The sequence below is a fragment of the Danio rerio genome, chromosome 19 (assembly GCF_052040795.2).
Source record: "Danio rerio strain M-AB ecotype USA chromosome 19, GRCz13ab, whole genome shotgun sequence".
In the NCBI taxonomy this organism is placed as follows: Eukaryota; Metazoa; Chordata; class Actinopteri; order Cypriniformes; family Danionidae; genus Danio; species Danio rerio.
This window is the reverse complement of record NC_141039.2, coordinates 43,634,777-43,661,170: the sequence shown is the minus strand read 5'-3', so window position 1 is coordinate 43,661,170 and position 26,394 is coordinate 43,634,777. Positions and strand designations below refer to the sequence as shown.

At 36.9% G+C, this 26,394-nt stretch overlaps 1 protein-coding gene across 1 annotated transcript in view; it reads right to left on the bottom strand.

The window, feature by feature from the left end:
* The window catches only part of dync1i1a (dynein cytoplasmic 1 intermediate chain 1a), a 160,034-nt gene that overhangs the window by 15,357 nt on the left and 118,283 nt on the right, over positions 1 to 26,394 (bottom strand). Inside the window, 4 exon segments of the mRNA NM_001441552.1 lie at positions 17,654 to 17,798; positions 20,360 to 20,493; positions 20,575 to 20,688; positions 26,198 to 26,344. Coding sequence (NP_001428481.1) covers positions 17,654 to 17,798; positions 20,360 to 20,493; positions 20,575 to 20,688; positions 26,198 to 26,344 — 540 coding nt within the window.

The following is a 26,394-nucleotide window of genomic DNA, read 5'->3' as shown; positions in this document are numbered from 1 at the left end:
TTATTAACAAAAGAAAAATAAATATATACATTCGCAGCAAATACATTAGCTTATTAAAATGAATAGCTATTATAATGAAACAGAATCAAGCTATCAAACTCATTAGCCGTTTCTCCACTGTATAACTTACACATTCTGATTAAAGAGCAACGAATGAATCTCGCATTTAATAAGATTTTTTTTACATTAAATAATAGGTGTCACTTTAAAAATGCACACATCTAATGTTATAATGAAAGCATTCGACTGCTTTCCTTACTTTTTATGCTCATTTAAGAAGAAATTAGTTGTGTTTGGGGAAAAAAAACACCAAGATCGACATCTTTATATGTTATTATTATTAATTATGTGTGTGTGTCTGTTTAAACACGCACCCAAAAGCCAGACTTTCGCTCCGCTTCAAATCGCGTGTACAGAATCCGTTTGGGAAACAGCATCTTTTTATTACTATGGAGCACCGTCACAGTCATGCACCATTAAGTTATAAGACTGTTATAAGTTATGTTTTGAGGATTGTATAGGATGGGTGACAGCTCCTGTAATCAAAAGGCAATGGAATCTCACCGTTTTTAATATTTATTTATAAGCGTTTTCATGTTTTCATTCTTAAACAAAGCGAAAGCACAGACGACTCACGTTTTAGAGCAAGGGGCGACCCCTGGTGGTTCGGCGGTATGGGTTGGGTATAGGGAGGCTCGGCTGTTCAGAGAAAGACTGAAAATACGGGAGAAATACGGGAAAATACCTTTACGGGATGATAGCGGGATAGAACCGTAAAATACGGGAGAATCCCATGAAAAACGGGAGGATGGACAGGTATGCTCCAAAGCCGGAAGCAAATGTTCAGATTTTAATTTTGAAGATCACCAAAACAAACATTTATTTTCACATGCTCTGGATTATCTGTTCACCTACAGAACAACAATGTGCGCTCGCAAGATAAACATTGTTAAATGTGATTTCATATAGTCTTTAAAGTGTCTAGTTACTGTTGTCTAGAACAGTGTTTCTCAACCATGTTCCTGGAGGCACACCAACAGTACACATTTTGGGTGTCTCCCTTATCATTAACTTCAGGTATTTGAGTCTCTTCTTATGTCCTGATGAGTTGATTCAGGTGTGTTTAATTAGGAAGAGGTTGAAAATGTGTACTGTTGGTGTGCCTTTAGGAACAGGGTTGGGAAACGCTGGTCTAAAACACTCAGAAAATAACTTTTGCTGATTGTTTAAAGCGAGTTGAAGCAACACAACTGTTAAGTTTTTTGGGGGAAAATGTAATTGTTTTATGTTAAATCCACTTAAATTTGTCATACTCAGAGAGAAAAACGCAAAGGCATTTGCTGTCAAAACAAAAGATTGTATTTAGATTGTTTAAAACAACGATGAGCCGAGGCTTACGACTCAAAAGTGATCAGTGAGGTGATCGCTCGGCGAGAGCAAAAGGCAAACAAGCAACCAGTGTCCAAAATGTCAGGCGTGAGAGAAGTCAGGCAGGCGGCCATCGATTGGGAGGCAGATGGGGCAGCGGAGGACAGACAAGCTCAGGGTCAGACAGGCGAAGTTGAAAGTAGGTGGCTGATCGTGATGAATCCAAGAGAAAAAAAATGGCAACCAAGCAAAAAGAAAAAGAACAGTCAAAAACATGAAGCCATAAATGACAATGTCAGGAACGAACAAGACAAGATAACATAGTGAAGAGCAAGATAGCCTGAATAACGACAGGACGCACTAGCAACTGTAAAGTGGAAAAAGGAGAGCTTAAATAGCAAGGAAATTAGAGGAGACAGGTAACAGGGACAGAGAAAAGAGGAAAAAGAGAGAGAGATCAAGCCAGTGTCCTGACATAAATTTGTTAAAACCAAATAACTTCACTTAATGGATTTGTGTTGGGATAACATGAATAAATAGTGTGGAGTCCTGCAGTTTTTAGTGCTTTACTGTAATGCTGGGTTCTACACAATTCCTTCATGTCGTCCCAACACAAATAGATTCAGTTAACTTCATAGTTCTGACCAATTTAAGTGGATTTAACATAAAACAGTTAAGTTGTTCCCCCCCAAAAAACCTTAAGAAATGTGTTGTTTCAACTCGTTTTTAATAAGTAGTTTAAACAAGCAGCATTTTTCTGGGTGTTTCAGACCAACGTTTCCCAACCCTGTTCCTGAAGGCACACCAAGAGTACACGCTGGGGTTGTGACGGTTGTGAAATCATGAAAAAAGGGGGGGTCTCAGTCTCGAGAACACAGTCGAGGGGACGGGCGGGGAATATCTGGCAACACTGTTCTTAGAGCACATGGCAGAGGGCACGAAGTTTCAGTGTATTGTAAATGGTTAGTGAAAAAAAAAGGGGGGAGGGGTATCTATTCTGCTCTGAAAACCAACCCAAGCTCATTCTGGAAACGTAGCCCCGCGGACGTTTCTGGAGGCCGCGATTTACGTGGCCGGAGGTACGTAAAGGCCGCGTTTAGTTTTTTTTCGAGCGAACGCCACGGGGCGGTGTGGCGCCGCTCCGCCCCTCCTCTTCGCGCTCGCCGGCCGACGGCTCGCCTCCAAGTGGAGGGCTTTCCCGATGCAATCAGTTTGTCCGCTTAGCTCACAGCGCTGCGTCGCCGGAGCGGAGGCCCCGGAGGAGGAGGAGCCGGCTGCGGTAGACGACGACTGGGATCGAGTCCGGGGAACAGCAGGTTTCGGAAATCAGGTAAGACGAAAAACGGAATCCGAAAAATAAGGGCGAGAATGCGGCAGGATCCGAAAACGTGATCGAAGACGAGGGCTTTTGCTTTTTTTTTTTTTTTCTGGACGGCTTTTGCGAACCGTCGCTCGGGTTTAGGGAAGGAGGAGGAGGAAGAGGAGGGCGGCCGAGTCGGCCGATCCGGCGGCTTTTCGCGCGAGAGCCGCCCGAGACGCGAAAAAGCATGCACAGCGGCCTCTCGCGAATCCGCGAAAACAAAAACCGCTCGAATACGTACCTCCCGGGACGTAAATCGCGGTCCGCAGAAACGTCCGCGGGGCTACGTTTCCACAATGAGCCCGGGTTGCTTAAAACAGTTTGACCTTAAAGAGCTAAATTGTACATTTAGCGATAAACATGGGAAAAAAATTGCCAAAACTGTAAAGTAATGTGAATTTAGGAGTACGCTTAATACAATTAAAAATTTGAATCGTTTTTATTGGACTCTGAGTAGGCTTTTCAGGCTTGGGTTGAAGGACTCTGCTGAATGCTGGAGATGTGAAAGTGAAGGAGACTTGATGCCTGCCCTGTGGTCCTGAATTCTGGGTTAAAGTGCATAATTATGTTCAGGATGTTTCTGGATGCTGCTTTTCTTTTTGTCCTAACATATATCAACTGTTCCTGTTGGGATCTGGTGTGAAGATGTCTGAGTGGATTCAAACAAGTATTATGATTGGAAGAAAAAGTCATCATGAGGGAATGTTCAGCAGGTCCACCATCATTTCAAGAATGGATTGTAGAACAAGGGAAGGTGGCAGCATATGAAAAATGACATATAGATTACTAGATAAATTGGATGTTTATCAGAGAAGATGGGGAAATTTTTTGGCAGTTTTGGAGAATGATTAAGGTGTCTGTGGTGAGACGCACAGTAAAAGTGTAATTATCTTAATTGATTTATTTATGTATTATTAATATAGTATTGGTATTGTATTTATGCATTTTTAAAATAATTTTTACTAGTATTATGTTCTATATGTGTGCGTTTTTAATTTTTTTTATTTATTTATTGAGTCTTTATTGTATTTAGATATTATTTATCTGTATTTACTGGATTTATGATAGCAACATCTAATGACAGCCACTGCTGCTGTTGGTGAGGGGAGGGAAAAGGGGAAGTAAAAAGGAGGTAAATATTTGTAAACTGATTGTACTATTAAATTACTGAATAAAATTAAAAAAAATAATCATAAAAAAATTTAAAATCTTGGGGAAATAAGATAAAATAATTAAAATAATTTAAAATTTAACAGGAGGCCTATTTCTGACTACAACTGTACAGCGTGATATTGCACAGCCCTACACTGCATGCAAGTTTTGCAGGAGAGGGTGAACAGGATGAATAAGAAGGTGTGGGGTTGTAAGGGGACAGAAAGAGAGAGAGAGAGAGCGAGAGAGAGAGAGAGAGAATGAGAGAGTGGCATCGGCGGTAGACAGAGTGGCGCTGCTGCAGCCCTGGGGCCCGTCTGGGATCGGCTTAATTAAAACCTTTGCACATTCAAGCAGTGTCATAAAAAAACTGGAGATGAAAGTCTCTCCTAGGTGTACTGTAACCTAAGTGTAACAGCTGTCTGTGGCGTACAAGAAAAGAGAATAAGAGAGAGACAGAGAGAGAGATGCTGAATGTGTTCTCAACAGGTATGAGGAGACGGCTGGGCGGAGCAGTGCAGACCCACATACACTGATGAAGACATGCTGGAGAATGCGTGTATAAGTGTGTGTCACTGTAACATCAAAATACACCACAGTCGACACACCTTCACTGCAAACACATAACTTTTTATTATCCTCCTTAAAACACTGTCTGATATGATTTATGCTAATAAAATGCTACAAATTTGATGTGTTATGAATTACTATTTATTATGATGAAACACATGGTAATAATATTAAGTTTATGAAATAAGTGATTGAGTTGTATTTCTTGAGCACCAGAATTGGCATATTATAATGATCTCAGAAGGATCACCTTGCAGTTTTAAATTCAGAGTTAAATGACAGTTTATCACCTATTATTGGCATTGGAAACATTCATTCATTCATTTTCTTGTCGGCTTGGTGCCTTTATTAATCCGGGGTCGCCACAGCTGAATGAACCGCCAACTTATCCAGCAAGTTTTTACACAGTGGATGCCCTTCCAGCCACAACCCATCTCTGGGTAAGGCATTGGAAACAGCTTTATTAAATACTTTGTAAAAGTTTTTATATGCTTTGATCAAGGTGGCGCAGTGAGTAGCATGTTCGCCTCACAGCAAGAAGGTCGCTGGTTCGAGCCTCGGCTGGGTCAGTTAGCGTCTCTGTGTGGAGTTTGCATGTTCTCCCCATGTTCGTGTGTGTGCGCTTCCCAGTGATGAGTAGCGGCAGAAAGGGCATCCGCTGCGTAAAACATTTGCTGGAAAAGTTGGCGGTTCATTCCATGGTGGTGACCCCGGATTTATAAAAGGACTAAGCCAAAAAGAAAATGAAATCAAATACATTTATAAGAGGTTACTTACAAAAAAATATATATAAAAAAAACATGAAACAAACTGCAGCAAGTTAAAACCTGTTTATACCATTCATATGATCAATCACAGAGAAATAAAACAATGATAAAACAATTTGTACGGCCATCAAGCGATAGACAGACAGCAGACACAGACAGACAGACAGGATAGATAGATAGATAGATAGATAGATAGATAGATAGATAGATAGATAGATAGATAGATAGATAGATAGATAGATAGATAGATAGATAGATAGATAGATAGATAGATAGATAGATAGATAGACAAATAGATATAGACACAGACGGACGGATGGAAGGACAGACAGACAGACAGACAGACAGACAGATAAATTCAATTAATACTTTAACTTTTCTCATCAGTGGATCTAATCCACAGGATCCACAACCACAAATCCAAATCCTGAAGGCGCCAGTGCTGATTCTGGCCTCCCGGAGGACTACAGATCAGTTTGCAGAGCACTTTTTTCCCTCTAACAGAGCGTGATGTGCATATTCCTGAGAGCAGCAGACCTCTCATTCATTCCATAACCTCTATCATGCCTGCGCAGACATCTAGAGATGGGATTTTGTGTTTATATGCATTAAAGTCTCCAAAAGCTCATGTACCTGTCAGAAAAAAAGGTGCTTATATGTGCTGTCACCACCACCACCACCATCGATCTGAACAAGAACTGTAATGCAGATTGAAAAGTCATCAAGGACATGAACACTTTAAAGACACAAATTAGGATGCAAGAAGAATTTTTCCGAACAGTGACCGAGCACTGATGGGAAAAATACTACTGTTTTCCCCTTCTGTGTTTTGTAGGACACCAGTAAAGAGAACAGAATTGTCTGTCTGAACTTGGTTACATAACAAATGGAAAAATCTGCTTAACGAACACAACATTATGTTCTATATTTAGGCAAGACTTTCTTTTGACAGTTTAGACATTGTGTTAAATATAAGTAACTCTGCAACTACATGTCAACCAGCAGTCATCAGAGTACACTGTAAATAGTCTATTTTGGATCACTTACCCAATTATTAGTTGCCTTATCCCAAATGAGCCTCCAGTGTCTACTAACACTTTATTTTGATGTTGCACTTTAAATCTTTTGTGGAATATAAGTAAATTAGCAAATACATTGTAACCAAGGGTTGTTAGTATATTAGTACACTACAATATCTAGTTTGCATCCCGGACGAGCCCCCATATCTGCAAACACTTTCTTTTGATGGTCTCCTTTAGACATTGTGTTGACTATAAACAACTTTGCAACTAAATCTAATCAAGCAATTATCGGAGTATCAGTACACTGTAAATTGTCTATTTTAATCCCAGAAGAGCTGACATATCCCCCAATAAGCCCCCAGTATCTTCTAACACTTTATTTTGAAAGTCCTCTTTAGATATTGTGTGGATTATAAGTAACTTTACGGCTACATGTTAATTGGGAGTCATTAGTATACAAGTACACTGTATATAGTTTATTTCGCATCCCGGATGAGCCCCCATATCTGCAAACCTTTTTTTTTGTTTTGTGGATGGTCAACTTTAGATAATATGTGGAATGTAAGTAATTTTGCAACTACAATAACTAGGAGTCATTAATATATGTGTACACTGTGCATGGTCTATTATGTATCCCGGACGAGCCCCCATATCTGCAAACATTTTCTTTTAAAGATCCACTTATGTTATAATGAGTACTAGCTATATGTTAACTAGTACTCATTATATTAGTGCACTCTACATGTTTTATTTTGCATCCCGAATGAGCCCCTATTTCTGCTAACACTTTTATTTGATGGTCCACTTTAGATATTATATATTATATAAATTTGCAGCTACATGTTAACTAGGAATCTTAAGTATATTAGTACAATGTACATGGTCTATTTTTCATCCCGGACGAGCTCCCATATCTGCAAACCCTTTTTTGTTTTCCTGTAGATTATAAGTAACTTTACAACTATATTTTATCTTGGAAGCATTAGGGTATTAGTAGACTTTGTAGTATGCATCCCGGACGAGCCCCCATATCTGCAAACATTTTCTTTTAAAGATCCACTTTAGATATTATGAGGACTATATGTAACTTTGCAGCTACATGTAAACTAGTACTCATCATTATATTAGGGCACTCTATATGATCTATTTTGCATCCCGAATGAGCCCCTATTTCTGCTAACACTTTTATTTGATGGTCCACTTTAGATATTATATATTATATAAATTTGCAGCTATATGTTAACTAGGAATCTTAAATATATTAGTACAATGTACATGGTCTATTTTGCATCCCGGACGAGCTCCCATATCTGCAAACCCTTTTTTGTTTTTCCTGTAGATTATAAGTAACTTTACAACTATATTTTAACTTGGAAGCATTAGAGTATTAGTAGACTTTGTAGTATGCATCCCGGACGAGCCCCCATATCTTCAAACATTTTCTTTTAAAGATCCACTTTAGATATTTTGAATACTATAAGTAGCTTTGCAGCTACATGCTAACTAGTACTTGTATTATATTAGTACACCCTACATGATCAATTTTGCATCCCAAATGAGCCCCTATTTTTGCTTACAATTTAATTTGATGGTCCACTTTAGTTATTATTTATTATATAACTTTGCAGCTACATGTTAACTAGGAGTCTTTAGTATTTTAGTACAGTGTACATGGTCTATTTTGCATCCTACTGAGAAAATGTACAAGTAAATGTTAACTTTTACTAATCCAGACCTACTAAGTTGAAGTCTTCAAATTCTAACTCAATGAGAGCTTATTGATATTAAGCTGCAAAATGACGACTGTCTAAAAGGCAGCATGAAATATAACCTAATTATTTATACCATAACATGGCAACTAGTCTATGTCTAAAAATAGCAAGCCAGGTGAAATCTGAATTTCATATTATTGTGAGCGATAATAAAGTTCCAGTCAAAGGTGTGACCACAACCACATGCAGGAGAAAGAGACAAGCATGCATTCCTGCGGCTCAGCTCAAAGGGAAAGGAATTCCCCCGTCCCCAAATAATAACACCCGCACATCTATAACACCCCAGGAATGTTTTAATATCTGTCAGAATGCACAAAGTGTAAGATTTGGGGAGAAAATGCATGGAGTCCAACTTAAAGTGACAGGATGGTATGTTGTGGTTTAGGGAAGCTCAGCACTTTACGTAGCCTTGTGCACATAGATAGCGATGAGTGTGAGAATATGATATGTAAACTGTAGATCTCATTCACACAGCTCAGTGTTTCCCTTGCAGGGCCTGAGGCAGTAGATGTGCCACTTCCCTGTTAAATGACCCGTGTTCACCATCTACTCCAGTTTATTTGGTCGTTTCTACTTTTTAACTCCTTGTTAACTTGGTATAGTGCTCACAAAATGTTTACTGCAGTTCAAAAGTGTGCATTTGGTGCAGTTATTTAATGTTAAAGAAGCTTCTTAACTCACAACAAGCATTTATTTGATGAAAAATACAGAAAAAGTTGTAACATTGTGAAACATTATACACTTTAGGTCAAAACTCCTGCTATTACTTATTGTCTTATTACCTGCATAGTATTAAGATATTAACTGTTCATTAGTAGTTTTAAAATAGGATCTTATTCTGCATCCTGAATCCTACCCAAAACCTTAACCCAACTTCGACCTTACCAACTATTAATAAACAGCTAATTAGTAGTTTATTAAGCTAGAAGTGTTAGTTAATGGTTTGTTGTGATCTAAATTAAAGTGTTACCCGATCGAATAATGTTTGGATTTGGATATGTATTCTAAATACACTGTAATGATTCTAATATTCTGCTTTGGTGCTCAAAATAATAATAATAATAATAATATTAACCATGTTGAAAACAGTTCAGTTGTTAACTATTTTCGTGGAATGAGGCATACACAGAAATCTACAAAAAATGTTACAAATATGAAACAGAAATCTGAAATCTGTGTAATATAACAAAAGATTGTATTTGAAATATAAATATTGTTATATTCCACACAAATTTGCCACAATTTTTGTTCAATTTATAGTATTTGCTCAAATAAAAAAAATTTTTAGTTAATAAAAGTACAACTTCTTAAAAGAAAAAAATATTAATTTCTTTTAAATAACTTACTGATGCCAAAATTTTGAGCAAAAGTGTAAAATATCTGATCATATACTCATCCACATGTTTTCTCAACCCTGTAAATTACTGTAAATCATCATCATTTTCCACACAAATCTATAATATAACTCAAAATGTGTTTATCGTTACAAATAAGACATTCTGCAAATTTTTTGAAGCTTAAAAAATGAATTCCCTTTTCATTCGTTCCCAATCTGTGTTAAGCCCCGGTCAGATCACATAATTTTTATTGGCAGTTACCAAGGTTACTCTGTCAGATTGTGTGATTTTGTTTTGATAAAGTCTTGACTTGTCGTGGGTAACAAATGTGCCAGACTACACATTCCTTCACGATCAGTCATCCCGTGATGTATACGATGAGCGTTATATCTCAAAGTAGTCACAAGTGTTGCTACAATATTATTTATTATCTTAATTTAATTTTTAAATACTTATTTCAATCTTAATAATCACTGATACTTGCTGACAACTAGGCTACATTATTTAAGGGTATTCATTATGACACTGATAGGATCAACCTTATATATCCTTTTTAATATTAAGATATTTTCTTTCAAGCTTATATTTTCCTGTCAGGGTTGCTTATTAAACACTCCCTCGCCTGAACTTGCTGAGATGAGACAGAGAAAATGAAAGCACATCAGCACCAAGGAAAAATCAGATGCTCAAGACAAAATATCGAAATTAAAAAGAGGTTTGTGATACAACACATACAGTGGAGCATTACTTAAATCCTTATTTTCCATGTGGCAGAACAACTCATCACCGCACAGTTAAGCAGTCTAGTAGTGGACGGCCAGAAACAAAAAAATAATTTGAATATTTTTCTCAGAAATAATTTTTTTTAAAAATAATTTCCTTTGGTATTTATATTAGTATTTGGTAATTTGTATCTTAATTTTAGTGTATTTTTTGGAGTTATTTTTGTGTCTGTCAGATAAAATTGCTTAAAACACCTTAATATTTTAGAAAAAGTAGTTAAAGTGTGTATACGCAATGATTGATCTTATGCACCCGGGGCCCACCCATAAGTAAATATGCAGCCTATTTTTTGATTACCATATCAACAGATTGACGGCAGCACCCGCAGACAGTGTTGGGGAGTAACGGAATACATGTACCGCCGGTACGTATTAAGAATACTATTCATGGGTAACTGTATTCCGTTACAGTTACTATTTTTAAACAGGGTACTTACAATACAGTTACTTTCCTAATACCATTGGAATACTTCGGGCGATGCGTGTCTGGCCCATAACAATATTCCTAAACTGAAACCATAATAACAGAAGCTACACTCCCGACTGCAATCACCAGCGTTAACTCAGTGAGACTCACGCGAATGACCCTGTTCTCATGCTCTCACGCCACACCTCCAGTTTCTCACACAGCAAAAAGGACGATCGCAAACACCAAACAACCGGACAACAACCATGATTTTCAAATAAACTACTTTTTTTGCCGTCATTGTTTGTGAATTCGCTGCTTGATTATTCGTTTGCGCTTTCAGAGGTTTCGTTTATGCTTCTTAAATTTACATTTGCCTTTCTGACACAAGTGCTGGCGGGACTTATGGGCACCTTAGCCAAAGTTGGCAGCCCTGGTTAACTTGAGTGTACAACTATGGAGGATTCAGACGGGGAGCTCGAGGGGTTGTAGCCGCAACTGAAGTAACTTTCTAGCAGCAGTAAAGGAAAAAATGCAATCACGTCTTAAAAGTTCAAGCATTTTTTCTCTTTAAAGAATGAGAGGGGTGAGCGAAACCTGACAGTGCAGTGCTATCTCTGCCTGCCAGCTAACAACCTTAAAAGAAAACTTGTTCATTTTAATGTCTACATTTTTGTAAAGCAAACACATTTTAAATTCTTCTAATATTTTCAATATTGTTCTTAGGTGAGAAGTTTTCATAATAGAAATTAAAACGTTGGATAAAACCTGTTACATTACCTTGGTTTTACATAAACTATTTTGAAGTTTTTCTTTTCTTTAATAACCTTAATAGCTGTTTTTAAGGGGAAGTATTCCAAGTATTTAGAATACAGTACCAGGATTAAGCAAAGTAACGGAATACGTTACCAAATACATTTTAAAGCAGGTATTCTGTATTCTGTTACTAAATACATTTACTAAGTATTCTCCCCAACACTGCCCGCAGATATAACTGAGAAATTATGGGCTCCTATTGTCCAGTGTCACCCATGCGACAGAACTCATCGTGAATAAAAATGAAACATGCTAGAATTTCCGAGCTGGTGTCACGGACATGGTATCGGTTGTCATGAACTATGCCACATTGAAGAAATGAAATGATTGAATGTTGTGTCACGATACCCATTTGTCGTTTACGACTTCTCACGACACCCTACATCAAGGAAATTGTACCAAAATCATGACAAAAGTCATGTGATCTGACCGGGGCTTTACAAATAAATGAAAGTCATCCAGGAATGAGGCCGAAAAAATGAAGGCATCATTTTCATTTGTGGGTGAACTGTCCCTTTAACTACTTCTACTTCTTTCTTCTATGGTGTTGTCATTGACATCTCTTCTTCAAGCTGCTTTTCCATTGCCTTTCCTTTTTCCTTTTTTTCAACATCCATGCCTCTCTCCTCCCTAACATTCCTTCTCTGTCCATCTTTTATTCATACTTGGCCTTCATGCTTCCCTCACTCTGTGGTTAATGTGATCTGAGCCAGTATCTCCAGACACAGATTGCAGTATCTGTGAGCACAACCATGTCCATACGTCTCCCGCCCTTAACCCGAAGCTTGCTCAATCTCTCCGGTCCATGTGGTTTGAACCTCAATCAAGAGACTCAATCATTCATTTCTGAACTCGCAGATTAAACTCAAGGGCAAAACGCTGCTGTCCAGTGGCCTCAAAGCTCTGGATGCAGAATGGATTTACTTGCATGTACAAGAAACCGCCAAGATACTGTCTTCATTAACAAAGCAGGGTTTAAAAGGGCCTTTAAAGGTGCTGTATGTACGTTTTTGACTCTTCTAAAGCATATAAATACCATAATAAGTTAGCAGATATTTAAGAAACGTGCTAAGTGAACATTCTGGTTTATCTGAAAAACAATGCTGAAGTCAGATATTCTGCTTTGAAAATGTGCGTTTTGTGCCAGAACGTCTGTCTTTGTTTTGGTCTCTATTAAAAGTCCAATGTCAGTTTAGCCACTTTTATTTCAGCACCCAGAATTGGCTTGTTGGAAAAGTTTTCAGTCAGAAGGCTCTCAAAGTATGTGTCCTCAACCAAAATGCGACCTCTGGTGGACATTGGCAGACTTAAAAATGAGACACAGATTCAGAGTTCCACATGAGGTTATTAATAAGCAAATAATTTAAATATTATTAACACAAACATTTGGTGAGCAGGTTACATTGTAACCCCATGTCCTAAAAACACACTACGTGACAAGATTTGCAGTGATAAGCAATTTGGCTGTTTGCACCAAACAAAACACGACAGAAATTTAAATACAGCCATGCAGAGGCACAGAATAGTGCACTCACTGCACTCCAACAAAAGGGTAAGGTTTATAATCTAATTAATACATATTAAACTTCTTTAACATTATTAAATGTAGATGCTGCTTCACTGATATTAGTTGGTTTGCACTGAGTCACAGTTCTGAAGTTCAATTTTAAATGGTTACAATATTTTATTTTTAAGATCTGAGGTGAACTATCTGCTGCTGCTTTCATTAGTATGACAATAAACGTCATGTAAAATGGCATTCAAACTCACATTAATAGCATTTAACACTGGATGAGGTGTACCTGAGGTAATCGTTGTCAAAGTTTTATGTTGTTCAGCTGCAAGAAATAGAAGCAGTTTCTAAAATATAAACTTTAGGTGTTGGTTAGAACAAAAACTTCTTTTAATATGGAAAATATCCCTTCTATTGTGTGCCGTTGCTTTTATTCCTAACACGGTTTAAATCAGCCTTGGGGCTCGATAGTATGGCTCGCTCCTTTTGGTCCTCAGTCTGACAACCCGTACTTGCTTGTGTTTTGAGCCAGGAATGCAATAGCTAGTTCAACCACTGGTCATCAAACTTAATTAGTACCTGGTTTGTACTGTACTGTACGTTATGAAAAGGCATCAAAATGAACAAAAAGTAAAAAATGCTCCAGTATAATTCAACCAAATCTATTACAGCTTTTTATAAGTGGTTTTAAGCTTGTTTTGTCTTTGAATCAAAATAGGGTCATTTCCTCAAATACAAAATATTTGGCCTTAAGTACTTTGAACTTACACTGAAACAACTAAAAATAAGGTTAAGAATATTTTCAGTAGTCATGTCAAAGCAGTAAATAATCAGCTATCATCTCAAAAACATTGCAATAATTAGATGCTTTGTTTCCAGTGAAGACTTAGAGAAACTTGTTCATGCTTTTATCAGCAGCAGGGTGGATTACTGTAATGGACTTCTCACTGGCCTTCCCAAAATGACAGTCAGACAGTTGCAGCTCATCCAGAATGCTGCGGCCAGTATTCTGACCAGAATGAGGAAATCAGAGCACATCACACCTGTCCTCAGGTCTTTACTGGCTCCCAGTTACATTTAGAATAGACTTTAAAGTATTATTACTTGTCTATAAATCACTTAATGGCCTGTAGGACCTCAATACATTACAGATATACACACTGAATACAAACCTAAGAAATCACTCAGATCTTTAGGATCAAATAAACTAGAAATTTGGGCACATTCAATTCATGACCTAAAACCCATCTGTTTAGCTAATCTTACACTGTCTCTTTTATTTCTGTTTATGTAAAGCACGTAAAATTACCATTGTGTATGAAATATGTTACATAAATAAACTTGCCTTGGCTTTCTTTGAAAATAATCATCTGCTATAATGTATTTATTGTCTAAATATGTTTTTACATTATACTTATGTTTGACTAAGAACCTGCATGTAATTGCATCTGTAATGTATTTCTGTAATTAAATTTGAAAGTACACTATTGACCATTTCTTACACCTTAACCCAACCTTAAACGTACCCATACCCCCAAACCTGTCCCTCACCCTACCTGTATCCCACCTCAAGAGCACTAGAAGTGTTCTGCAATTCATTATCAACACAGTAAGTTCAGGCATGTATTAAGTTTATTTATAAGTTAAGGCCGCCAAATATATAGTGGGATAAAATGATTTATATGTACAGTAATCAACGTTTGTGGATCAAAACTGTTTTTCAAAAAGGCAAGAATGGGTGTTGTTTAATACTATTAGGACAATTAGTAAAGGTTTGGATCACCATTAATATTCATTATTGCAAAATCAAGAGAAACAATTAACAATCATTAAAAAATCATCATCCATTTTTTCCTAATAAGATTAAATCTCTAGCCTAAAGTGAGTTTCTACTTTTTAATGTAAATAATTTATGTACTTCATATTTGCCTGCATGTAATATGAATAATTTGCTTAGAAAAATGTATTTAATTAAAAATGAATCGAACAACATAATATTATTAAAGGGGTGGTCCACTTCGATATCATGTTTTAAACTTTAGTTGATGTTTAGTGTAACTGTGTTATCGTAAACAATATCTCTGAATGTAATATGCTCAAAGTTCAATGCAAAGGGAGACATTGGAAAGCCTACAGGCAAAGCCTACACCGAAAGAAGTTTGGGGACTACAAATAAATACATTCAGGTAATGAGATCACAAGCGCTTCAGGTTACATGTATTCACCACAAGTAGATAAGGGGCGTGGCCAGAGGTGCTGTAATGTTATAGCAGAGAAAGCTAAAATGCCATCCAAACGCTGCTATTTCCACAGAGCTTGTTCAGTATCTGTATTTGGGCTTCTAAAGGACAAAACACAAAGAGAGAAGTGCTTAATTTAATTTCCATTCTGTTGCAGAGAATTATAAAAAATATATTGATAGCATTTGACAATGGACAGAATCCAGAATCTTTCCCAGTTCAGTGCTGGATTCGGCTAAAAAATTCCTCCAACCGACGAAGCTGTGGATTGTGAGCCACAACCTGTAAGTATTTTTATTTGTTAAAATTGATCTATTATATGCACAGTTTCAAGCGTTAACGGTATGTTGTTGCGTGGACGTAAACAAGGATGTAAACATCGGGAAATGCTGTTTGCTGCCGCTTTCCGTGTTCTACATCTCAACTGACAAACTGCGAAAGATATGTGAATGTTTTATATTACTTACACATGTCTATTCCGAATATATGTGAAAGACACTTGACAGATAGTATTTTAGAGAGCACGCAGTTTAGCTGTGTGCTCTTCATTTTCTGTCTGATTCAGGAAAACTGATACTGCTGTATAGCTGACCAATCAGAGCCTCTTGAGGCCCGGCCTTTCGGAGGAACTATGAAATATACCAGTCGTTTTCATGTTAGCTGAGCAGCTGTATATAATCAAAGTAAGGTGAATGAAAAATAACGTGATTTTCTACAAGTGAAGCATGGGCACACATTGCTTTGCATCTTATGAACACAACCAATCCTTAAAATTACACTCTGGACCACCCCTTTAATTTATTTTTGCTTTTAATTTTTCTATTACAGTTTTTTCCAATTGTTTACACACATTTTCTGAAAGCATGTCTCATATTGTCAGAACTCTACACACAAATCACAAAACACACACACATTGGGCAAAACTCTTCATTTCTTCTGCAAAATGAAACTCTACGATCAAAACAATGTGATTTCTTCTCAAAATGGTCTTTTGTTTTCAAATGACACACACAAGCCATCACATCAACAGACATTTATAAGATCAGTTTAACACTGATGTGCTCAATGTAAAACACTCTGACCACTTCTTCTCCAATTTAACTTTCTGTAAGCCTTTTTCTGTTCAGTATTACACTTTACTACAGACAGTAGGCCTACAGAAGTGCATTGAAAAATATTTCAGAGTATTGTTTTTATACAAAACAAACAAATAACAAATATATTTGACTGTATTTTCCGCACAAATACAGTATCCACAGTGTTCATCACAGCCAACACAAAGTTGCAGATATCATGGTCTACATACCATCAACAGTATTTACTGAATACAGTCACAGTAAAAAAAAATAAAATAAATAATAATAATTATTTATCACCTATACTGCATCCTCTTTTCTGTTTTGGTGTTCAAGCAGTGGGGGAAATGTCACTTTGCATGGCGAATCCAGCCTCGAAAAGCATCAACTGCTATAGCTTGGAGAAGGGGTATACGTGTGTGTGTGGATTTCGGTCGTACACTTTCCATCTCCAGACAGAAAAAAAAAATCCTCAATAGGTTTGAGGAATGGATAATATGGAGGGGGAGATAAACATCTAAAAAACATGGGTGAGCAATAAACTAGTTGTGAACCAGATGAGCTCTAATTTCTAAATTGCAATTCTGTGTGACAGGTGTTTACTCATGTGATGAGTTAGTATGCAAAGTAGGACAACTGACTTTACAATTGTGAATGACAGTGTGTTCCTTGTGAAAACAAAAGATTTTCTGCATGAAAATTGTGCAAAATGCAGAGAATTGTGTGTTGTGTTTTGAAAAAAGTGTGTTTTAAACCTGCAATTTGAGTGTAAAGCAGGAATTGTGCTTGTAGTTTAGCAGAATTGGTTCAGGGGGTTGGTGCATCAGTTACATGTACATGTACATAGTCATTGTGTCTGAAGTACAAGTAATTGTGTGTAAACAATTGGAAAAAACTGTAAACATCATGTTTTGAAGCTGTAGATGTGTGTCATGAGAGGAAAAGGCAATTTTAAGACAATGATAAAAAAATGACAACTTACTACTGGATATTACAATATTCAATCAGTAAGTAATACTTTTCACAGCTTAATTATATATTTTTTTCAGTTTTGGGATATGCAAAATACCCCCAAAATCTAGTGCAGTACGATTCAAATATTTTAGCCAATTTGGTTACTAATATTTGAAATCACCAGCCATTCGCAAATTCTGCTAGCCATAAAATGATGCACATTATATCATTGTTGTGGATACAGAATTCAAAAATCAAGTCATAGTTATCAACAAACTAAACTAAAGACTTTCCTCTGTTGTCAAATACTCAAATATCACTGAATGAACAGAAGTGCAAATAAAATCTGACTCTTGAATGAATTTGTTAATGATGCAGTGGTCGATGGTGACTAAATCCATTCCATGAGCCTCTAATATAAGCTGATTGTTAGTCAAGAAAAAAATCACATGGTGTCAAATTAAAAGAATGAAATATTCGGATGATGTTAGAAAGGTTTAGGGGACCTTCTGTCTTACCTTTGTGCTCCACAATTTCACAGTCCAGTCGAAAGAAGAGGTGACAAAGAGGTGTGAGAAATCGACCGGGCCCACAGCACTGTGACAACTGATGCCTGTCACCGGCCCCTGATGGCCCTCAAACATCTCACAGATGCCAGCTTTACTGCGGAGCAACACAAAGGGATGGTCAGAACAATATCGACCAACATTTATGGCTTTATAAAAGAACAGTATGTCATCTGCAATTGTCAAAAAAAAGAAATAGTGAATTTCAAGAAAGTGTGTGTTGAGTTTACTGAATCATCCATTCAATCGATTCGTTCAAAATGGCAGATTCATTTCAAAATGATGCAAATGACTCTTTTTATGAATTGATCATTAGATAATTGACTCAAATGATTTGTAAATTACAAGTATTAGAGGAATAAAACACTGCAGTGTTGCTTTGAGATGAATAAATGTCCAATTTCATGAACAAGACAGAGTAAAACAGACAATGTTAGGTAAAAAATGTAACTCAATCAGTATTAAATTCTTGTTTGTTGAACAGTTGTATACAGGAGCAGCACTAACCTGGGGCAAGTTAGGATCATTCTAAGGCCCCATTTACACTAATATATTTTAGCTTTAAAACGCATAAGTTTTGCTACGGTTACACCTTCCGTCCACACCACCCCGGAATGTATGAGCCCTGAAAACTGATCTTTTTGGAAACGCTGAAGTGGCTGTTTTGGTTATAAAGTGCTGTTGCTCTGTGTCAGTGTGGATCGGGGAAAATGGAGACATCTGAAAGGCGTGGCTGCAGACATCTTCCCATCTGATTGGGCAATCAGATGGGCAAATGTCTGCAGCCACGCCTTTTAGATGTCTCCATTTTCCCCGATCCACACTGACACAGAGCACAAATTTCAGTCTTGCACCATTTTCCTTAAGTTTGATATGGAAAACAAACTCCCGAGGACAAGTCGGGTAAATCTTCAAAGGGTCAGTGTAGGCTACTTTATAACCTCATTCACATCACCCTGGCTACGTTAACAATAAAATAAAAACATGATTTAAGGAACTGCCAATTTTTCATTTTGATATTAACTTAACAGACACTAAAAATGTTGAGGCATGGTGTAGCTGCATATTTATATTAGCGTCATCTTCACTGTATGCATATTTATAACAAAACGGAGCCTCTAACACAGTGGTGGGAAACATATGGCTCTCTTAAATACTGTAATCATTTTTAATAATTTAAACAATTTATTTTTCTGAATTTTAACTGTCACTAGAAATCAGTTTCCTGTTGAAAATACAATAACAACTAGCTTTATATTGTATTTTATTTTATTAATTTATTTATTTTTTACAGCAAAATGAATAAGAACTCAATAAAATTTACAATAAAAGGACATTTCGACTAAAGCGCATGTGTGGTGCTGCGGATTATCTTGAATTGCGACACCAATAAAGGGCAAACACATTGTTATGGTAACCTTGCGCATGTAATTTCAACAGCATTTGACGACTTGCTCAGCATGTACAAAAACACACCTCAATGGCTCTTTAAAAAATGCATTAGCCAAAAAAATCAGGAATGGCTCTTGGCTGAAAAAAGGTTTCCGATTCCTGTCTAACATAACTACCTCCTTTGATTTTTTTTCGAAAAATACAAAGCATACTTTGTCTCTTTTGCTGAATATCAGTTTTAATAATCAATAATGGCTATTATAAAAGTGTAACATACAATAAGTTAATACATAATAGCAAACTAAGGCACAACCTCTTCCCACAAATCCCCCACCACCCCTCCCCTGCACTTCACCTTCGGGCACCTAGGGTGCAGTGAGGGGTTGTTTGCCCGAGGTGTCATTGAAGCTGGACCAGCTACTGCCAACCTCAAATATTCTTTCATAGGGCCCAAAACTGATAGCGGCGCCCCTGGTTGTATAAAATTACTAGGGCATGGCAGCATCAGCTGCGTAAAAACTTGCTGGATAAGTTGGTGGTTCATTCCACTGTGGCGACCCCGGATTAATAAAGGGACTAAGCCGACAAGAAAATGAATGAATGAATGAAAAATTCAAAGTAGCTATTTTCTAGGTCTATTTTCTAGGTTCCTATGACTAGGAACTATGCTCTTACTCTGGCGTGATAATCAAGGGACTTTGTTGCTGAGCCATGGCTGCAGCAGGTGCAATGATATTACATACTGAGTCACTAGGATTCAGCAAGTCAGCATTCACAATAACGTTCAGTAAAGAAGTTTCGGTCACACTTTACAATAAGGTTCATTAGTTAATGTTAATTAATGCATTTACTAACATGAACAAACAATGAACAATACATTTACTACTGTATTTCTTCATGCTAGTTAACGTTAGTTAACGAAAATACAGTAGTTCATTGTTAGTTCATGTTAACTCATGGTGCATTAACTAATGTTAACAAACATGGACTTGGATGTCAATAATGTATTAGTAAATGTTCAACTATGATTAATAAATGCTGTACATGTGTTGTTCATAATTAGTTCATGTTAGTAAATGCATTAACTAATGAACCTTATTGTAAAGTGTTACCGAAGTTTCACACTTGAGATTTATGACTTGATTAAAATGAAGTGTGATTGCTCTGTTAGTGTAGCCTTAATCTGAGTAAGAGTAAATGCAAGACTTGAAATGTGAATATAATATTTGACTGAAATATGAATGTAACACAGACTAAAACACTCACCTGCCGTGTCTGGAAGCTGTATACACAGTCCCCTCCTCACTGCCAACAATATAATTATTAACGTCTCCAGTAGGAAAGGCCATTCCAGTCACCGCAACTGGTTTAGACTTGTTATAAACGAGCTCCATGCTCTCCTACAACAGACACACATCAACTGAGCAAGAGGACTTTTATATAGTTGTATATTTTTATGGTTATACAGTATCAGCCCTGACCTGAGGCTGTGAGAGCATATCCAGACTCCAGGAGCACATCCGGCCGTCTGTAGACACAGTGATCAGGTTGTTGGCGTTCTGGGTGCCGACCACATTGACGCAGTATACAGGGTGCTTTAAGATAAAAATACATACCGTATGTCAACTGTCTGAAAAACATGGAAAAATTCAGGAATGTGTGTACAGGTACCTTCACTGGTTACGTCAATCATGGATAAATAATTATTAAATTAAAACTAAAGCTAGGTGGCGATAAGCATAACGAATATACTAAAGCATGTGTCACCACTGACTTGCTTGGTTTGTGACTTGTGGAGCTGCGCATTGATGGATTTGCTCTTCAGTGTTTGGACTTTCAGCCGTGAAAATGAAACCACACTGAACTTCAACTCTGAAAGCTGGACTGACACAGTTTACATTTACTAGAACTTCTATGCTTCGCTGCTTTGACACAATCTACATTTTAAAAGCGCTATAGAAATAAAGATGAATATAATAGTAAAGTGTATTATACTGTATATATTATAATATTTACAACTGTTAATGAATGCTAAAGCATACTGTAGTGTTATTAGTGAACTGATTAACTTTAATACATACTGTACTGTAATAAGATAAGTTTTTACTACAGCAAACTGTGTTGTATTACAGGAGTTCGCAAACTTTTCAGCCCGCAACCCCCAAAATAACAATGTCTGTGACTCGCAACCCCCCATTTTTCTCGAAGGAGGTTATAAATATACAAACACTGCACATACAACTATAGGCCTAGATAAACATAAGCATACTGACAACACAAAAATGCAACAGACTAATAATCATATGTTTTTATAGTCATTTATTAATGAAATTTAATATTAACCTCAAAGATCTTATTTTTAATGTATTAGAGTGTCATAAAAGTCGTCAGAGAGTTTAACTTGGCCCTATGAAATCAATCTGCTGCAGGTCATCTAAACACCCCAGGGGTCGCAATCCTATGGAAAAAAAAAAGTAAGGCTGATACATTTTTATTTGTATGTTGTTGTTTCTTTAATGTAACTTTTAACTATCTTCTGTGGGTTATGAATAAAATATGGTAGTTTCTTTTTTTAATCAAAATTATTTGAGCTTTGGAAATCACCAAGCGACCCCTTGTCATTGTCCTGCAACCCCCCCTGGGGCTACCGACCCGACTGGTGTAATACACCACTGGTGTATTATAATATAATATACCCTGTAGTTAAAAAAAACTGCAGTATTGTGACATATTTTTGTTTATATTACTGCAGTTGTTGTAACTGATATTACCATAACTGATTCATTGAAGTACTTTGCTAAAGTATAGTTCAAAAGCATTATAATATACTATAAATTCATTCATTCATTCACTTTCCTTCAGCTTAGTCTCTATTTCAGAGGTCGCTACAGCGGAATGAGCCGCCAACTATTCCTGCATATGTTTTATATGCAGGAATATAAGCTGCAACTCACTACTGGGAAACACCCATACACACTCATTCACACACACTCATACACTATGGTCAATTTCATCCAATTCATCTACAGTATACCGTATGTCTGGACTGTGGGGGAAAGTGGAGCACCCGGAGGAAACCCACACCAACACGGGGAAAACATGGAAACTCCACATGGAAATGCCAACTGGTACAGCCAGGACTCGAACCAGCGACATTCTTGCTGTGAGGTGACAGTGCTAACCACTGGGCAGTGAGTAGGCTCAATTGTCCATGTATGTATGTGTGTGAATGAGTGTGTATGGCAGTGGTCACCAATCCTGGTCCTGGAGGGCCTGTGTTCCCTGCAGGGTTTAGCTCTATCTTGCCTCAAAACACCTGCCTGGATGTTTCAAGTATACCTAGTAAGACCTTGATTAGCTTGTTCAGGTGTGTTTGAGTAGGGTTGGAGCTAAAATCTGCTGGACACCGGCCATCCAGGAACAAGTTTGGTGACCACTGGTGTATGGATTTCCCAGGGATGAGTTGCAGCTGGAAGGGGATCCGCTGTGTAAAACATATGCTGGATAAGTTGGCGGCTCATTCCGCTGTGGCAACCCCTGATTAATAAAGGGACTAAGCCGAAATGAAAAATGAATAAATGAATGAGTTATTACTTAACTGTGTCATATTTACATTTTAAACACAAAGACCCATATTTTGTGCTTCAAAAAAACTGCATTGACTGCATTCTAACTGGCTGCATCATGCATTGAAAAAGGCACATACTCCATAATTCAGTTCATACATGTACATTGTGATAATGTAAATTATAAATAAATCTTTATAAAAAGATAATAAAAAAATAATTATAAATATGGCACAGTGGGTAGCAGTTTCAAACTCTTGAAAATTCAAGAAAGTGCGCCTTGTTAGTGTCTGTCATGAATAAATAATCATGAAATTAAAGTACCAGTATGTGGAGTACAGTATAGTATAAGAGTACAGTATACATGTGTTGTCAAATAAACTGTTTGTGTGGAGTTTGCATGTTCTCCCTGTGTTGGCATGGGTTTACTCTGGTTGTTCCAGTTTCCCCCACAGTTCAAAGACCTGCATTATACTGTAGGTGAATTGAATAAGCTAAATTGTCCATAATGTATGTGTGTGAATGAGTGTGTATGGATGTTTCCCAGTGATGGGTTGCAGCTGGAAGGGCATCCGCTGCATAAAACATAAGCTGGATAAGTTGGCGACGGACCCCTGATTAATACAGGCACTTAGCTGAATGAATGAATTAATGATATTATACAATATTAAGGAAAACGTGCTATAGTTCTGTTCTTCTTTTGTATTGTATTTGTACTTCTATTCCATTGTGACGTAAATATCAGAGTGAACAGCATCTCATACTAAATGAAATGCAGGGTGGGACTTGATTTCAGCCCTTGGGAAACCGATTGGATGGTTGTGGCTTTCTGTTGCTGTGATTGACAGATTGACCCCGCCCTCCTGTCAGTAAACACATCATTACAGAACAGATGTGGAGTTTCCTTTAGATTGGAGATTATGACAGCATATGAGTTTTAAAAAAGGGATGTTTAGGGATAAATCATTTATGATACTGCGATATATCCAAAAAAATGACTTCATAATGATCTCACTGAAAGCTATGAGCTGAACCCCTACACGCACACAATACCCAGCCTGTGAACTAACCTGGACTAGGCATCAGCAAATACAGTCAATTGTGTGAATCCATTATGTCGTTATTGCCGTCAATTTGATTTTTGTTTTTGGACCAACAATGGGCTCTTTCAGACGGGTCGGTGGAGTGGTGAGACGGCGGTTCGGGACATAGGCTTTCATTATTGAGGGCACGGGAGTTTAAACCCTCAGCATGTATGGCATTTAGGGGCCGTGCGTGTGGCAGCTGAGCACAATAAGCATCTATAGACGTCCCTTTGCTCTGCTGCTAGCTTGTACTGTCTTTATTGCATGACAAGAGGTTAGACGGGGCTCATTGAGCCTGACTGTGCTGACAGACTGAGTCTAGCCCTGGGTAGACGGAGGGCGGCCTTTTGCACAGACAGAAGACGAGGTCAGGAAAACGCTGACGAGTGACTGCTACCGGCAACATGCAATAAAGGCAACAGTGTGCGTTTAAAGGAACAGTTCACCCTGTATGCTTTAAACATGGATGCTTTTATTTCTTCTGTAGAAACAGATGAGCTGTGCATCGGCGGAGTTGCTCCGGTGTTTCGGCTTTCAGCAGTGACATTTATTGAACAACTGAAAACTGAACTGAACCATTTTGACTTACTAGAACTTTGTCTATGCTAGGCTGCTTTGACAATCTACACTGTAAAAAGCGTTAGGTAGATAGAGGTAAATATTGAATTGAATAGAATAAACAATAAATATTTAATATATTAAATATTTGATGCTGCAACCTTCAATGCAAAAAAACTGTTACATATTATTTCTAAAGGAGACATAAATTTTTAGCATACTTTGATAACAAAAAAATACACTCGACAATAAGGTGAAAATGTGGATATATATTCTATAGAAAAATATTATAGTTTAATTTATAAAACTATAATAATAAACCCCAATGATTTATTACAAAATCAACAAAATTTAGATTTTTAGACCCACTTAAATATATGACTTACTGAAGTATATCATTATATGTTATTTCATAATTGTTACTGTGGTATTTGAAGTGTGCTTAAACATGTGCTTTTGTCTGTTTGGATAAATGATCATTATTATCATCATAAAATAATCAACTTAACTTTAAAACAATAGTGTATAATAGTAGAATGTTTGTAAAAGTCATAATAGTAGAAGTATATATATACATACAATACCTGACAAAAGTCTTGTCGCCTATCCAAGTTTTAGAAACAACAAATAATAACTTGACTTCTAGCTGATCATTTAGTATCAGAAGTGGCTTATATGAAAGGCAAAGGCCTCTAGATTTTACCCAAATAAAATATGATCATGCCTTGATTTTGAATTCTTTAATTAGGACAGTAAGGTCTGATTTTGCTTCGACAAAAGTCTTGTCACTTAACAGAAATAATGTCCAGTTTAGAATATAAAGTCACAGTGCAGTGGAAAAAGAATTAATATAGTGTATGACTCCCATGAGCCTGGAGGACTGCATCCATGCAATGACTCAAATAACTTATTAATGAAGTCATCTGGAATGGCAAAGAAAGCGTTCTTGCAAGATTCAATGAATTCATCTTCATTCCTGCTCAAAGACATGCTAAAGACATGCTCAATAATGCTTATTTAGGTTATTTATGTTACGGAATTTATGTCACGTCTCCTAAGCTTGTGAAAACAAAAAACAAAGCGTACGTTAATGCTTGTAATTTATAGTGGGTTATTTATTAAGTATCTGTACTGTATATGACATGGGCCTGCTGGTTAGCACATTTCTGCAGTGGTTTGCATTTGTCAAATTGTAAAAGTAGACTTTAAAAATAAATAAATAAACAATATCCTACTTAATAATAATAATAATAATCATCATTACCATCATTAATATTATTAATATTATAATTAATGTAGCATTTTTAAAATATTAAATTTCATTTCTTAATAAATAGCCTCATTTATTTATTTATATGATTTATATATGAGATTAGAATGCGTGTTTGTTTTTATAAGTGATTTTATGTTTTTGAATATAATATGTAATGTTCTCAATATTATTTGTAAAGGAAATATAGGCCCTATATGTGCCATTTACATACAGTATATTTAAGTAAATTTTCAGTAAGAGAGTGCATGTTTTTACCAAAACTAATATTGGATTTTTTAATTTGCACGAAGAAAGGATGGTGTTCTTCTCCAAAGAAGTTGTTACCATCCCGTTCAGAGCATCATTATGAGCATTTTACATTATAACTAACGTGATTCAAATGATGGATCTGCGACAGAGAAACTACAGTTTTTGGGAAACACTCATCACTAAGTTGTTCTTTTCCCAAACGATGCATCGTACTATGATAGTTCAGCCACGAGTTATGTCGTTGTTTGGGAAACGCACGCCTGGTTGGTTAGTTTTATGGATTACAATTCTTTTTTTTTAAATTTTCTGCTGTAACTGGTGTTCTAAACAATACAAAACCTCTTTGGTGTTTGACGATATCTGCTGCTCTTACTGTATGTGCGGCAGCAGACAGCGGGGTCCTCTGAACCGGCGTCCTCCGGTGACTTCGGTTATCCCAAAGAACAATTTGCCCCGAATATGTGCCGCCCACCAACAGGTTAGGATGAAACAGAGCAAAACCCACCGACACCACAGGAGACTGGAAAAAGAGATCACAAGACAGCATCTTCAGGCAAGAGAAAGGTGGAG